At 45.0% G+C, this 17,284-nt stretch overlaps 1 protein-coding gene across 3 annotated transcripts; it reads left to right on the top strand.

Moving 5' to 3' along the window:
• The first annotated feature begins 2,829 nt into the window (after positions 1–2,829).
• On the top strand, positions 2,830–14,465 carry LOC109909788 (programmed cell death protein 6). 3 transcript variants are annotated; one of them, XM_020508811.2, is made up of 6 exons: positions 2,830–3,039; positions 5,447–5,508; positions 8,811–8,855; positions 9,911–10,069; positions 10,573–10,682; positions 12,738–14,465. In XM_020508811.2, the coding sequence occupies exons 1-6, from the start codon at positions 2,927–2,929 to the stop codon at positions 12,834–12,836; spliced, it is 588 nt and encodes a 195-aa protein (XP_020364400.1). In that variant the 5' UTR covers positions 2,830–2,926; the 3' UTR covers positions 12,837–14,465. The 3 variants fall into 3 exon arrangements, with proteins under 3 accessions (XP_020364400.1, XP_020364401.1, XP_031652661.1); XM_031796801.1 differs by lacking the exon at positions 2,830–3,039 and adding an exon at positions 3,085–3,298; XM_020508812.2 differs by lacking the exon at positions 5,447–5,508 and having other exon boundaries at positions 2,850–3,039.
• Positions 14,466–17,284: the final 2,819 nt, after the last annotated feature.

Raw genomic sequence — 17,284 nt, 5'->3', positions numbered from 1 at the left:
CGAGCACGGTGCTGACAACATCAGGGTTATGGTTTTGAGTCCCACGTGGAGCACGGTGCTGACAACATCAGGGTTATGGTTTTGAGTCCCACGTGGAGCACGGTGCTGACATCAGGGTTATGGGTTTGATTCCCACGTGGAGCATGGCGCTGACAACATCAGGGTTATGGGTTTGATTCCCACGTGGAGCACGGTGCTGACAACATCAGGGTTATGAGTTTGATTCCCATGTGGAGCACACATACAATACTACAATATAAGAACTATGAGCTGCTTAGAATTAAAGCATATTACAGTATTACTACTATCTGCAGAGGAGCTATAATACTCACAGCCAGAGGGGGCACTGTAGAGAGGAGCTATAATACTCACAGCCAGAGGGGGCACTGTAGAGAGGAGCTATAATACTCACAGCCAGAGGGGGCACTGTAGAGAGGAGCTATAATACTCACAGCCACAGGGGGCGCTGTAGAGAGGAGCTATAATACTCACAGCCAGAGGGGGCACTGTAGAGAGGAGCTATAATTGCTCACAGCCACAGGGGGCGCTGTAGAGAGGAGCTATAATACTCACAGCCAGAGGGGGCGCTGTAGAAAGGAGCTATAATACTCACAGCCAGAGGGGGCGCTGTAGAGAGGAGCTATAATACTCACAGCCAGAGGGGGCGCTGTAGAGGAGCTATAATACTCACATTCAGATTGGCTGCTGTAGAGAGGAGCTATAATACTCACAGCCAGACGGTGAGCTGTAGAGGAGTTTCTGGGTAGGGAGGTTTATCAACACCTGAGGCTGAAGAAGAGGCACAGACAAGGCAATGAGAACAGGGACTGTCCTGTTCCAACACTTGTAAAGTATCTTCTCTCACCATCATGGAAATGGTCCTGCTGCTCCAAAAGCATGTCAATCTCTTTGCCTGTGGCTTAAGGAAGCCCAGCTTCTTCAAACTGATGGTGAGGGAGATTGAGAGGAAGTTAATAATGAATGACTGAAAGCTCAGGAAAGATCCTTTTGGTTTCACACAGTTGGCTTGGTATGTGTTCACGTGGTTGAATGTCTCTTATTAGGCAAAGTGAGTAACATTCTCAGTTAGTCTAATCCCAAATGTGGTTTCTTTAGAAATATAGCCTTTCTAGGTTTAAACAAATTAGTGAGGTCACCTCTACAGCACTGATGATAAGATTCTCCTTCTCTTTGTAGGTAATGGCATCAGGAGAGGATTTGAAACCTACTAGAGAGAGCGAGAGAGAGGGAAACAGAGAGGTGATTCAAAGAGGGTAAAGTTCAAAGTGTGTCGTAAAAAAAGCTTTTTGTGTGCCACGTGCACAACGGAATTAACTGCGGTTGTACGGGGCGTGACGTGACATTACCGTTGAAAACGTGTTAACGTTGTTGGTAGAAAGGGTTTTTACTGCGTTTGTATTATTGACATTGCCTGAGGAATCCTATAGGATTGTGCTCAAAACCCATCACCCCAAAAGAAGGGGTCCTGTGCCCCCTCAGCCTTGTCCAGCAGGAACAGAATGTGTGGGACATTCAAGGCTTGCCTGGGGAAGGAAACGCTGCTACTGTTACCAGAACGTGGCTGCAAAATATCTGTTGTGCATCACCCAGGTGGGTGCTACACATTGGTGGTGAATGCCATACCATGCACACGATGTACCTTGAGACCTAATGAAAAACACTACATTGATCCAATCCATTAACATGGCCAATATACAATATGTCTGACAGTTATATCGGACAAATCAAGAGGACGTTTGTGTGTGTGGGGGGAAATACGGGAGACTGTGTGTGTTCTGACATGTCAGGCTCGGCCAAGGCGATGCGTATGTCTCTCGGAGAGCTCCATGGCCTGCTGGATCTCCTCAGGAAGAGAGGGGTAAGGTCGCGATGACGTCAAGACATACATACAATGTACTGTACATCTTCCTGATTGGACAGTTGTGGTTCTGTAAAGAAATTCAATAAATGTAATTTAATTTGTCACACATCTTCCGGGAGTGAGCCAGGTGCCCCAGCGAAGTTGGCTCAAAACAAAAGTGATGTTGGTTACACGTGGATTAATGTGCATTAATTTTGTTTTCACATGCAAAAGTGATTTATTTTGATAAAAATATTTTATCTGGGGCTAGGGCTCCCGAGTGGTGCAACGGTCTTGCACTGCATCTCAGTACTAGAGGAAGCGTCACTACAGACCCTGGTTCAATTCCAGGCTGTATCACAACCTTCTGTAATTGGGAGTCCTATGGGGCGTCTCACAATTGGCCCAGCGTCGTCCGGGTTAGGGTTTGGCTGTGTTAGGCTGTCATTGTAAATAAGAATTTGTTCACGAACTGCTTGCCTAGTTTTAAAAAAACCTGACTTGCCCAGTTAAATATAGGTTAAATAAATAAAACATCTGACTTCCCAAAAACTCCGCTTTTACCCGTTCACGTCACGGGACCTAAGTACCCACCACGGTTGAGCTAAATCGAACTCCCTCATTGGTAAATCACTGGGCCGGGCAGAAGACCAATCAAAACGTTTCAAAGTAGAGTAATTTCCGAGTAACCCACTCAGGATGGAGCTCTATGGCGTGTCCACGTTTCTTATGGGAGGGAAGTGGTTACATGCAACGCCTCTGCGCGAGGAATGTCAGGTTGTCACTAGTTCCCACAGCCACAAAGTCAAAATGGGCTCTATTGAAAAATGTCATGAAAACCAACATGTGCTTTTTGGTCTTAATTTATGCTTAGGGTTATGCATAAGGTTAGTAGTGTGGTTAAGGTTAGGTTTAAATTCCAATTTTAAGAAGATAAATTGTAGAAATGGGCGGGGTTTAGCCATAGTTAAGACTTTGTGGCTGTGGTAACTCGTGACGACCGAACGTCAGTGTCAGATTAAAACGAGTATAGGGTAGTGTAGCACAAATTATAAAGGTTTTAAAATGGCATATAATTCCGGTAGTCCGTATAGAGGAGCTCCACAACAACAACAACAACAATACAACAACGCAGCGCCGGGACCGGATCAAGGTTTTCTTTGGAATATATTTCAGAGGTGAGGGAAAACACGTCTTTCGTGGCTGGCTATCCGCTTTGGTTTGAGCTTCATTTTGAAAACTGCTGCCACGGCGCATAATTGGCAGAGATAATAATAGCACAATTTATGTTCGGTTCGCATACAAAGTTATTGTTTTCATATTACAACCATGGTTCCATGAGGACATGTATTTGACAGACTGGTTTTTAATTTATTTTAATTTGCAAAAAAATATATACATATTATTGGGATTTATTTTGCCTGTCATTTGTCTCTAGTAAGTACGTTTTTTCTCACTTCCTATTTTACTCAATAGCATTATGACATTTTCTTGACACACATACAAGGCCATAATGTTGTTCAATGGACTTCTTGGAGTTGATTTAGGCAATAGCATCACATTAAAATAATCGAATAATTTACTATCGGTTTCTATTTTGTCGGGCAGTTATCCAATGAGAATAGCTTTGAGGAAACTTTATTTTACAAGAACTGACAAGAGAGCGGTCTAGACAATTTACATACAGTAATAACTGGAAAGAGCTGGCATAAGGTTGTAGTAGAAAAATAGGAAGTTGCTCTTGTCCCTGGTGGTAGTATTGAGTTATGTAATACTGCAGAGGACCCATGGTGCTTTGCTTTTTCTCAACATTAAAATGCTGGAGGCACAGCAAGACCTGAAACACCTTGTTGAATAATTTATAACAGCCAGATAAGACCTAGTTCTCGTTATCTGTATTCCACCACACACTCCCCATCCAAGCAACTCACTGTGGCTGGAACTCCCTCCCTGGGTGACTCCCTCCCTCATATGACTTGAGTGGTCAAAGTGTAAATGCATGAGTCACTAGCAACTTGGTCCTTTCATAGCATTTCCGCTTGGCATGTGTCGTAGAATGTTCCTTTTCCACTCTCCACCTATAGGATCATCAGATTCCATCACACTGGCATGTCAAAAATGTGGGCCACAAAGACAGCCTTGAATAGAACAGCAAAGGATCAGTCTAGGATCGAGGCCCAGGTCAACATCTCTGTGACGATACAAACAATTGCTTTCACTGTCTGCCGTTAGTGAATAAGCAATGGTTTAGGGTCATGTTGGCTGAAAAACAGTCTCCTATTCAGAAGGGCTACCCCCCCCCCCCCAGCATGACATACACTGCTAAACCATTTGATTGGAAGACTATGTTCTGCCAGGCCTGTCATAACTTGAATCGCTTCATAGGAAAAACGGAGACAGATTGGGGAAATGTAAAGATTCCAATGGCTGCTGTGCTGTGTACCGATCATTTTAAGGATCTGTTCTGAACACCATTCAGCAAATGGGCAGATGGTTCCAACTTCCACTTCAGGCCAGGAAAAGGAATCATAATGATGCTCTCGCACTTCATCTCATGTTATGTAAAACCCAGTGAGGTAAGTTAACCTGAGGTAGAGAGCGGAATAACAAGAAGTAGACCGTGTGTAGTTGGACACTGCACAGACCCTACTCTAAAAGTGTTTAATATTAGGTACACCCTCTGACCAACCTTCATCTTCTTACAGTCTGTAGGAAGTCACAAAGTGTGCCTTCGTGGAAACAGGTTTTGTCCCATCTTGCTATGCAAAGACTGAGGTTTAGTTGGTGTGTTGTTGGGTTTGAGAGGTTGCTATGTGAGTCATTCAGGATGGGATGATTGCCCTTCATTTCACAGAGGAGAAGGTTATTCCAGATCTGGAAGGCAAAGCCTCTTATTTCTGTTAATGTTCAACCCACAAAACGTCTCTCACGTCGAAATAGAACGCTTGTACCATTCTTATACTGTTCAATTGGAACATGATTTTACAAATTAGGCTAATTCGTTTGTGATGCAACACTTCTGTGACAGATAGCGCTGGGTTCTGGGTTCTGAGATTCTACAATAGAATATGATATCTGTGTCTATTGTAAATTCAAAACGAAAACCTTCATTGCATCTCATCTATTTTCCCTCAATGGAAAAGCCTCCTTTCTTTGGCATTGCACGCAAAATATAATAGCTAGCCTGATCCCAGATCTGTTTATGCTGCACTGTACCCAACTCCTATGCTTGTTGTCATGCCAAACATTGCTGGCAAGACTGCACAAACAGACCATAATAGCCCTCTTGCCAACAATCTGGCTATTACATCATACAGGAGTATAGCACTAGTAACTCGCATCATCACGCTGTTTGTATGCTGTTGGTTATTTTTGGTTTCACTTTTCACTGATCTGTGACGGTGTAAAACGACACTCGTCACCATCCCTGATAAGCCGTCGTCCCTCCCGTCCCGAGATCAGCCCACACACACTTTCATTGAATGGAGTGTTGAGATGCTGACAAGGGGCTTCACAGCGTGGCTGTAGGGTTTCAACAGGGCTCGACTGTGTGTTAATACCGTTTGTCTTGTTTCCCCCCCCCAGAGTGGACAAGGACAGGAGCGCCGTGATATCAGACACAGAGCTGCAGCAGGCCTTATCGAACGGTACGTTCTTTCTCCTCTCCACCTCAACACTGCTTCCTTCTCTCATTTCAACACCTGGTTAAGGACTGAGAGATAAGGAAAGTTGGTGGTCTGGACTGGAAATGGACACAAATGTTTTGTTTTTACCTCAAAATGGCTGACCTATATGAGGCAGGAAGTGTCTGACGACGGCTACCACCTGATAATCAACTCAACACCCTCTTGTTGTGGAGATATGACAGAGAGGAGTGGCTTTAGCCAACGCCATGAGCGCAACATGACAATCTTCCCACCAGGCTGAATGGCGAGATATGCTCAGGATTGAGTCAGTGACGTGACTGAACATCGGGTTTACCTTCGGGCACTTGTTCCAACAAAGCAAACTTTGAGACCATGTTAATAATAACTATTTATTCCGAACCTCAACATTTTGAATCGATCGAGGACTTTGAAAAGGATTGAATGGATATTCTTCGGACTGTTTTTGGACACTGAAAAATAGTCAGGAGCGATGAAAGAAGCTGTTGTCTGGCAGTAGCCCTGGTTCAGAATACTGATGACTAGGCCGCGTGGAAGGCAGACAGGAACTGTGTTCACACACACAGTCAGTCCAGTTCATTTAGTAGGGCTGTGTCATGATGAGGCTGTGCCAGTGAGACTGTGTGTGACTGACCAAGCTGCTGACTGAATGCAAGCTGTGCCCTGTCCTCGGCCGTGCGCTTCACTGACCATGCCCATGGTGTTGTCACTGTCACTCTGATATTCACTCAGATCCTCACTGTCAATCTGACCCTCACCCAAACCTCACTGTTCTCGTTCTCTTTTCTTGTAAGACTGCTCTTTTCACCTCTTCTCTTATCGATCCTCCCCTCTTTCGACTCCTCTCCTGAATTCTCATCATCCCCCTTCCCCCTCGTCTTCACTTGTTTCCGCTCATCTTCCTGCTTTCCTTTCTTCTTATCGATCCTCCTCTTGGCGCCTCTCCCCACTCTCATCGTCTCCTTCCCCCTTGTTTCCTCTAATCTTCTCAGTGCAACTCCCTGATGAGAAAGTGATAGCCACCCCGCTGTACATCACCAGTCTTTCATTAAAGGGATTTTTTTTATAGGTGCCGGGGCCTTTTAGCTAGGTCTTCATATTTAACAATCCTCTTACCACCTGCTCTGTCTGCACAAAGCACCTGCCAAAATGTACCCAGACTGATATTTATGTTCTTTGATACATTTTTGGGTTTCGGAGCCCACCACTCTAGTAGTTACTGAAATCGGCAGCATTGCATTCACTGTGCTGAGTAGTTTTGAATGGGAGGTCTGCCTACGTGCCAAGAAAATCTAGACCATCTACTAATAACTATCTCCTGCATTGACTCGTCCTGAATCGCCCCATGAACAGACTGAATAATAACACAGAACAAAAATGTCTGGCTTTGACAGGAAACATGCACAATTAGGCTAGGTCCCATGTGGCTCAATTGGTTGAGCAAGGCGCACGCAATGCCAGGGTTGTGGGTTCAATTCCCACGGGGGACCAGTATAAAAGAGTAGGATAAATATATGTACTCACTACTGTAAGTTGTTCTGGATAAGAGCATCTGCTGAATGCCTAAAATGAAATGTTTGTCTAGGGGCAGATTGTCTGGCCTCTGTGGCTCCGTGCTCAGCCCTCTGCTTCCACTAGGTGTCGGAGAGGAAAAGAGGCGATGGGGTGATTTGTCTGTCTCAAGGTCGAGCTCAACCTTGCACATGCTGCTTTTTAGCCTGCCTAGTAAGTGAGAGTGTGTTACTATGTTTCAATTCAAACATGTGTGAGTGTCTCACTGAGCCTCTCCCGTGGGGAGCTGTTCTCTCACCGAGCCTCTCCCGTGGGGAGCTGTTCTCTCGCTGAGCCTCTCCCGTGGGGAGCTGAGCCTCTCCCGTGGGGAGCTGTTCTCTCGCTGAGCCTCTCCCGTGGGGAACTGAGCCTCTCCCGTGGGGAGCTGTTCTCTCACTGCGCCTCTCCCGTGGGGAGCTGTTCTCTCACTGCGCCTCTCCCGTGGGGAGCTGTTCTCTCACTGCGCCTCTCCCGTGGGGAGCTGTTCTCTCACCGAGCCTCTCCCGTGGGGAGCTGTTCTCTCACTGAGCCTCTCCCGTGGGGAGCTGTTCTCTCACTGAGCCTCTCCCGTGGGGAGCTGTTCTCTCACTGCGCCTCTCCCGTGGGGAGCTGTTCTCTCACTGCGCCTCTCCCGTGGGGAGCTGTTCTCTCACTGAGCCTCTCCCGTGGGGAGCTGTTCTCTCACTGAGCCTCTCCCGTGGGGAGCTGTTCTCTCACTGAGCCTCTCCCGTGGGGAGCTGTTCTCTCACTGAGCCTCTCCCGTGGGGAGCTGTTCTCTCACTGAGCCTCTCCCGTGGGGAGCTGTTCTCTCACCGAGCCTCTCCCGTGGGGAGCGGTTCTCTCACTGAGCCTCTCCCGTGGGGAGCTGTGTTGCAGTCACCCTGTTTTTTTCCCCGTTTTTTTTTCTTCCCATGTCCCTGCTCCTTCTTCATGAGTGAGCACCGGGCAACACAGTGAGAAGGCCCAGTGTGTGTACTGCACAGAGGAAGCTTTGTCCCACCCAGCTGTAAAACCAGTCCAGAACCAGTCCAACCCAAGCTGTATTACCAGAGTGGTCCCTGATCCAGACCCAGTCCAGCTGTATTACCAGACTGGTTCCTGACCCTGACCCAATACAGCTGTATTACCAGACTGGTTCCTGACCCTGACCCAGTCCAGCTGTATTACCAGACTGGTCCCTGACCCAGTCCAGCTGTATTACCAGACTGGTCCCTGACCCAATCGAGCTGTATTACCAGACTGGTCCTTGATCCTGACTCAGTCCAGCTGTATTACCAGACTGGTCCTTGTCGTTGCAGAGGAAAGGCTTAATGAGAAGCTGTTCAGTTTACTTCACTGCAAAGCTTTCTCTCTCTTTAAACTATTTAAAAGCTGCAAACTCTTTGGCTTGTCCTGGTGAGGACCCGGGATGATCTTTCCTCTCTCTCCCTCTCTCTCTGAGCAGTGAAGGTGAGTCAGCAAGCATTAGGGAACCCTGATAAATCTCCAGCACTTTCTCCGGGGTAGCAGTTCTGCTGTTACCCAAAACATACCCAAGAAAAGAACATAACGGTTGCTTAAGCCACCAGAGTTCTCCACCACTAACACTTGGCCTAATTCCCTCTTCTGGTTGTTCTGTTATGAATGGCCTGGTTCATTGAAGTCTAAAGCTATTAACCTGGCAGTCATCCTGTACGATTGAACTCTTAGTGGCTTTAATGTCCTCATTTGTTTCACCTATCTTCTCTCTCTAGGTACATGGACCCCATTCAACCCAGTGACGGTCCGATCAATCATATGTGAGTAGTCTCTCATTGACCCTTGACACACAAACAAACTTGCACAACGACAAGCCTATATTGTCCTGTTGTACTAGCATTGTTGATATGTTTTTCCCATAGCAACCAATAAACCTTAACGTTGATGTGCAGTGACATGTTTCAACCCGGCTCCCCAGTTAATTGGGAGCATGCAGCCAGTGGAGGCTGCTGGGGGGAGAATGGCTCATAATAATGGCGGGAACGGAGTGAATGGAATGGCATCAAATACATGGAAACCATGGAAACCCTGTGTTTGTCTATGATACCATTCTGCTCCAGCCATTACCACGAGCCCATCCTCCCCAATTAAGGTGCCACCAACCTCCTGTGCATGCAGCTATCAGCAAAAGGGAGTATTTCCTTCCCACAAACAAGAGGTGTTTGTTTGTCTCAAAAGGCATATCTGTCTATAATCACACACTGACCTTTTTGATTGGTTAACAAAGTTAATTACACTTTCACCAACTGGATCATTCTGGAGTCCGAGAAGTGTAGTGGAATGTGAATTTTATATATATATATATATCAAAGAAAATACAACTAGTTTTCTATTAAGTTATTTTAAAGCTCACAATAATCCCCCATTGCTTCCCACTGTACTGGAGCCTACTGTGTAAATCTGTTGTATTCGATTGGCCATCCAGACCTTCCATGTGATGAAGCCCTTTTATTAGGATGTAATTGGATAGACACACAGGGGAGAGTTCAAACAGGCAAGATATCTTTAACTCTCTGTCATAACACATGATGTGAGACCTTAGCCCATTGTGTTAGTGTTCCAGCGTTGAACTACACTTCCCAGCTGCTCCTTCTTAGTTGTAGTTCTCAGGGGTCTAGACCTATTCAGGAATTCAGGATGTTTTAGATAAATGTAATTTAAAAAGATGACATGGTGCCTGATTCTATAAGACAGAAAAAACCCACCTATTCTACAAAGTGCATTTCTATCAGAGTTATTTTACATTGTTGCACTGTACTGAACAGACCCCTACATGCTCTCACTCATGTCTCCTCTTTTGGCTTCCCTTTCACAGCCATGTTTGACAGGGAGAACAAAGGAGGGGTGAACTTCAACGAGTTTGCCGGAGTGTGGAAGTACATCACGGACTGGCAGAACATCTTCCGCACCTACGACAGAGACAACTCGGGCTTCATCGACAAGAACGAGCTGAAGCAGGCACTGACTGGATTCGGTGAGCAGTATGCTTTCCCTATTTGACCATACTGATGGAGGGCCAACCGTTGCATGTATGTGGTTCGCAAGGTCAGCCCCGATATTCTAATGCCCTTTCGTAAGGTCAACATGCATGAGTCTGGATAAAGCTACTGTATGTGCCTAAATGGTTGTGTAGATCAGTGGAGGCTGCTGAGGGGAGAACAGCTCATAAATGTCTGGAACGGAGAGAATAGAAGGGTATCATCACATGGAAACCATGAGTTTCATGTATTTGACATCATCCCACTGATTCTGCTCCAGCCATTACCACAAGCCTGTCCTCCCTAATTAAGATGCCAACCAACCTGTGGTGTAGATATAGTCATGCATTGTTTTGTTTTTTTGTCCTTGTATTATTAAAACGAAGTTTTGCTTTGTCAAGTGAGCAGGATAAAGCCCTATGGATGTTACAAATTGGGTAAGGGGTGTTGAACAAGGATGTGTTTCTGTGATGTTGACTGTTCTCTGTTCTCCTCCCAGGGTATCGTCTCTCAGACCAGTTCTACAATACTCTCATAGAGAAGTTTGACAGGCAGAGGAAGGGACAAGTGGCCTTCGATGACTTCATCCAGTGTTGTATTGTTCTACAGGTAACCGTTTTAATGGGCCTACTGTGCACAAACCACTGGTTGTGTAGCGCTGTAGAATGTAGCGCTGGTTGTGTAGCGCTGTAGAATGTACCGCTGGTTGTGTAGCGCTCTAGAATGTACAGCTGGTTGTGTAGCGCTCTAGAATGTACCGCTGGTTGTGTAGCGCTCTAGAATGTACCGCTGGTTGTGTAGCGCTCTAGAATGTAGCGCTCTAGAATGTAGCGCTGTAGAATGTAGCGCTGTAGAATGTAGCGCTGTAGAATGTACCACTGGTTGTGTAGCGCTGTAGAATGTAGCGCTCTAGAATGTACCGCTGGTTGTGTAGCGCTCTAGAATGTACCGCTGGTTGTGTAGCGCTCTAGAATGTACCACTGGTTGTGTAGGGCTGTAGAATGTAGCGCTGTAGAATGTACCGCTGGTTGTGTAGGGCTGTAGAATGTACCGCTGGTTGTGTAGGGCTGTAGAATGTACCACAGGTTGTGTAGGGCTGTAGAATGTACCACTGGTTGTGTAGGGCTGTAGAATGTAGTGCTGGTTGTGTAGGGCTGTAGAATGTACCACTGGTTGTGTAGGGCTGTAGAATGTAGCACTGGTTGTGTAGCGCTGTAGAATGTACCACGGGTTGTGTAGCGCTGTAGAATGTACCACTGGTTGTGTAGTGCTGTAGAATGTACCGCTGGTTGTGTAGCGCTGTAGAATGTACCATTGGTTGTGTAGCGCTGTAGAATGTACCACTGGTTGTGTAGGGCTGTAGAATGTAGCGCTGTAGAATGTACCGCTGGTTGTGTAGGGCTGTAGAATGTACCACTGGTTGTGTAGGGCTGTAGAATGTAGCGCTGTAGAATGTACCGCTGGTTGTGTAGGGCTGTAGAATATACCGCTGGTTGTGTAGGGCTGTAGAATGTAGTGCTGGTTGTGTAGGGCTGTAGAATGTAGCGCTGTAGAATGTACCACTGGTTGTGTAGGGCTGTAGAATGTACCACTGGTTGTGTAGGGCTGTAGAATGTAGCACTGGTTGTGTAGGGCTGTAGAATGTAGCACTGGTTGTGTAGGGCTGTAGAATGTACAGCTGGTTGTGTAGCGCTGTAGAATGTACCACTGGTTGTGTAGCGCTGTAGAATGTACAGCTGGTTGTGGAGCGCTCTAGAATGTACCGTTTTAATGGGCCTGCTGTGCACATACCACTGGTTGTGTGGCGCTGTAGAATGTACAGCTGGTTGTGTGGCGCTGTAGAATGTACAGCTGGTTGTGTAGCGCTGTAGAATGTACCACTGGTTGTGTAGCGCTGTAGAATGTACCACTGGTTGTGTAGTGCTGTAGAATGTACCACTGGTTGTGTAGCGCTGTAGAATGTAGCGCTGGTTGTGTAGCGCTGTAGAATGTACCACTGGTTGTGTAGCGCTGTAGAATGTACCGCTGGTTGTGTAGCGCTGTAGAATGTAGCGCTGGTTGTGTAGCGCTCTAGAATGTACAGCTGGTTGTGTAGCGCTGTAGAATGTACAGCTGGTTGTGTAGCGCTGTAGAATGTAGCGCTGGTTGTGTAGCGCTGTAGAATGTAGCGCTGGTTGTGTAGCGCTGGTTGTGTAGCGCTCTAGAATGTACCGCTGGTTGTGGAGCCTACATTGCTAGCCCAGTATACAGCCCATATTGAGTTTGGACTTTGGGTTGGTTCAATATGGCATCTTTTCATTTATGTACATGACATTTTAGAGACTCTTTTCAAATGAGATTTCTGACCTTGGTCAGTGGTTTTTCCTGGCCATACTGTTGTCTGTAAATTAATTAAGATGTTTTTAGCTGGTTTCCCAGACACAGAAAGCCTAGTCCTGGACTAAACTCTTTCAATGGATAATCTCCATTTTGAATTTATTTTTTGTTGTTGTTCTGGACTCGGCTTAATCTGTCTGGGAAAGTGGACAGCAAGGTTTATTAACAGAAATGGCATCTGTACTGGCTAGTATGTTTTAAGTCAAGATCTTCGTCTCTCTTGATCCACTCTAATATTATCTTCAATTACTTATTTTTGTATTATTATTTTTCATTTGTCACTTTCAGAGGTTGACCGACGTGTTTAGGAGGTACGACACGGACCAAGACGGCTGGATCCAGGTTTCCTATGAACAGTATCTATCCATGGTGTTCAACGTTGTATAGTAAAGACAAGAGCAGAACTGGACACAATTGTGCCAAAGCCAAATCCTTCCCACCTCCACAACATGTCTTCCTGGATAAAGATGACCAAAACACAAGTGGACTGGGACTCTGGGTTAGGATATAACAACATTACGTACTGTCTGTCATTGTTTATAATGTTTGTTTAATATCTGAATCTTATCTTGATAATGGTAAAGGCCTGAATATCTGTGTTTAAGGTAAACCTGCATTGTACATATCATTTAGAACAAACAACTGCATGCTTCCGGGGGACTTCTGCCAATGTTCAAAGCATGCCCTCTATCTCAGATCTATTTTGCTGAAGCCATGTTTACAAACACTGTGACAGCAGGTTATGGTGGGGCACAACGCCTGCTTTTAGATTCACTGACATGCCAGCTAACGCCATATTTCTAGTCTTATTTTTAATCAGCAAATGCATTTAAAATAAAAAGTTAGAGCCTATTAGGATTTTAGGTAAAATAAGCGTATGCTTTTTGTATTGCTTATTTTGTGTGTGCATGATGCCTTAAACTGTATAAATGCAAGATGAACATCTTTTGTTAAAAAAGAAACCTGAGAGCTCTGAATTGAATGTGTGGTGGACAAAGACTAAACAGTTTTGCTGTTGAGGCAACAATGTAACTTATTACTGTATACAATTATTGACGGAAGATAGTCAATGTGGTCCTCTGTTGCTCGGTTAGCAGAGCGTGGTGCTTGCAAGGCCAGGATAGTGAGTTTGATTCCCGGGACCACCCATACAATATGTTAAATATATGCATGAAAGCCAGTGCTAAATGGCATATTATACGATGAATGGATAAAATTGTCATGATTTATCGTATGGTACAAACCTTTGAAAGATTTGTGAAGAGGTAGATTTAGTCCGAGAGGAGTAGAGCCCCACAGTGGAGGTGTTGAAATAGCCATAAAACCTAATGGTGACACAGGGAAATGGTTCCAGGTTGAATCACATCCGGCTGTGATTGGGAGTCCCATAGGGCAGCGCACAATCGGCTCAGTGTCATCCGGGTTAGGGTTTAGCCGGGGTAGGCAGTCATTGTAAAAAATAATAATTTGTCCTTAACTGACTTGGCTAGTTAAATAAAAAAAACAAATACATTTGTAGTTCTTTATGAAAGCCACATTAGCAGCTAATTAGCATTATTTGTTGGGGATAAATACAGATGAATATATTGATAAGTCACCTTGTCCGAGAGAGATTTAGAAGGTTATCAAAACATCACACCAGGGCAAGCTTACATGAAACAAAGCCCTTATTTTAAGTGCTTCTAAAGTCCCCTATGGGAGAAATGAATGGTGGAACAAAAATTGGAACCATTTCCCTGTTTGACTGCTAGGTTTTATGGGTATTGTGGTACTCTATAGGTGGTTAAACCAAAGGTACTTCTAACGTGTGGTTAAGCACTTCTCCAGAAAATGAACCTCTGTACAGCGATGTGCACTGCAGTGCAAGAAATGGCGCAACTTTGCCCTCTCATGTCTGCTTTGGTGTATTTACACCGGTACATGCTCCAATTATGTACAGTATCTTCCTTCCACGTTTGCTAAGTTTCTGGGGGAACTTGCGAGGTGTTGCACATTGTTAGTAAACATTTGAAAGTTTGCCATTTTAATGTCGTTTGTAGATATGCACAAGAACATTAACTTTAAATTAATTTAGTTTCTGTGAGCTCAGCAGTTTAAGTTTTAATTTTTGCTTATCAAGCACATTTGGGGCGGCAGGTAGCCTAGTGGTTAGAGCGTTTGACTAGTGACAAAAAGGTACTTTCCGAATGCACTGGAATTACTACATTTCATGGAAAGTACTGAAACAATTCTCCCAAAATTGGTAGTCTAGTGGTTAGAGCATTGGGCCAGTACCCGAAAAGTTGCTAGATCGAATCACCAAGCTGACAAACTACAAATGTCGTTCTGCCCCTGAACAAGGCAGTTAAACCACTGTTCCTAGGCTGTCATTGAAAATAAGAATGTTTTCTTAACTGACTTGCCTAGTTAAATAAAAGGTAAAATAAATAAACATCTATGGCCCGTCAGAGGCCATAGTGTTTTATTAGCTAGCTAGAAATCCGAGCTGTCAAGCTGCTACTGCTCTAGGCTGGTTACTTCTGAGTCTTCTGAGACACTTCAGCCGGAGAGGAATCAGAGAAAGGTAGCTAGCTACGTTGAATAACACAGCTGTCTCATATATGCAATGACATGTCTCTGGCAGAAGAGGGCAGCAACGACTTGCTTTCAGACCAGACACTGGGGCAGTGGCATGTTTGTTCATTGCGCTGACTAAGGAGCCAAGTATAATATTTTAGACATCCTTTGTATCACAACATGTGGGTTTGTGTGTTGAGTTCTGCACTCAATTTACTGACCCTGACTTCCCTTGAGTTGGACTATGAAATTGCAGTCAATATTGAACAACAACAGACTACACTACTTCAAATCTTATACAACACTACATGATTGTATTATGTGGAAATGTGTTTTGGCTCATAAACTTTTTTATTTTACCAGGTTTAGTTGACTGAGAACACATTCTCATTTACATCAACAACCTGGGGAATAGTTACAGGGGAGAGGGATGAATGAGCCAATTGTAAACTGGGGATGATTAGGTGACTGTGATGGTATGAAGGCCAGATTGGGAGTTTAGCCAGGACATTGGAGTTAACACCCCTACTCTTACAATAAGTGCCATGGGATCTTTAGTGACCACAGAGAGTCAGGCCACTAGTTTAATGTCCCATCTGAAATACGGCACCCTACAAAGGGCAATGTCCCCAATCACTGCCCTGGGGCATTGGGAAATTTATTTTTAGACCAGAGGAAAGGGGGCCTCCTACTGGCCTCCCAACACCACCTGGTCTCCCCTCCACAGACCAACCCTGCTTAGCTTCAGAAGTAAGCCAGCAGTGGGATGCAGGGTGGTATGCTGCTGGCTAACTGTTGAGGTTATGATTTTAGGATGGCTGGGGTGATGTAGGATCTCCCATCACTTTTGGATGCAGCTGCCTTACTGACCCTTGTTCAGACCATAAACATGTCATGTCAACTGTACTCTCTTTGCCACAAGCCATGCCCTGTCACAGTTCCAGTTTTGAGGGCCATTTCTTTCTATGTGCTGTAGTCTCTCTCCAATTGTTGTGCAGTGGCCGGGTGGACTGTGATGGTGGAGGGGTTCAGTGGTCACCGTGGCGATCGACCGGCCCGTAACACTGCTGGACGAGCTGACGGCCTTCGACAGCGACCCCAACCTGACTGTAGCGGTGCTCCATTGCAACTGTGAGACACCCTGGACCCTGCACAGACAGGAGACGACAGACAGGAGATCAACTAATTCTGACAGAGGGTCAGCAGGTCAGTAATCTGATCTAATTGCTCAAAAGACCAATTAGTGGCAACAATATCGTAATTGGGCTTCCTGTGTAAACACAGCCTATGACAACACCTGATGATGAGGATGTGTTGTCTTTCCACAGCTCCCCTACAGTTACACATACAAAACATGACATTCATCACTCTTTCCCAGACATACAGAACAGTAGACAGCATCACTTTTTCTCAGACATACAAAACAGTAGACAGCATCACTTTTTCCCAGACATACAAAACAGTAGACAGCATCACTTTTTCCCAGACATACAAAACAGTAGACAGCATCACTCTCTCAGACATACAGAACAGTAGACAGCATCACTCTCTCAGACATACAAAACAGTAGACAGCATCACTCTCTCAGACATACAGAACAGTAGACAGCATCACTTTTTCCCAGACATACAAAACAGTAGACAGCATCACTTTTTCCCAGACATACAAAACAGTAGACAGCATCACTTTTTCCCAGACATACAAAACAGTAGACAGCATCACTCTCTCAGACATACAGAACAGTAGACAGCATCACTCTCTCAGACATACAAAACAGTAGACAGCATCACTCTCTCAGACATACAGAACAGTAGACAGCGTCACTTTTTCCCAGACATACAAAACAGTAGACAGCATCACTCTCTCAGACATACAAAACAGTAGACAGCATCACTCTCTCAGACATACAAACAGTAGACAGCATCACTCTCTCAGACATACAGAACAGTAGACAGCATCACTTTTTTCTCAGACATACAAACAGTAGACAGCATCACTCTCTCAGACATACAGAACAGTAGACAGCATCACTTTTTCCCAGACATACAAAACAGTAGACAGCATCACTCTCTCAGACATACAAAACAGTAGACAGCATCACTCTCTCAGACATACAGAACAGTAGACAGCATCACTTTTTAGTCAGACATACAAACAGTAGACAGCATCACTTTTTCTCAGACATACAAACAGTAGACAGCATCACTTTTTCCCAGACATACAAAACAGTAGACAGCATCACTCTCTCAGACATACAAAACAGTAGACAGCATCACTCT

The sequence above is a fragment of the Oncorhynchus kisutch genome, linkage group LG18, assembly GCF_002021735.2.
Source record: "Oncorhynchus kisutch isolate 150728-3 linkage group LG18, Okis_V2, whole genome shotgun sequence".
Classification (NCBI taxonomy): Eukaryota; Metazoa; Chordata; class Actinopteri; order Salmoniformes; family Salmonidae; genus Oncorhynchus; species Oncorhynchus kisutch.
The sequence above is the reverse complement of the archived record's forward strand: the minus strand, read 5'-3'. Positions and strand labels throughout refer to the sequence as shown.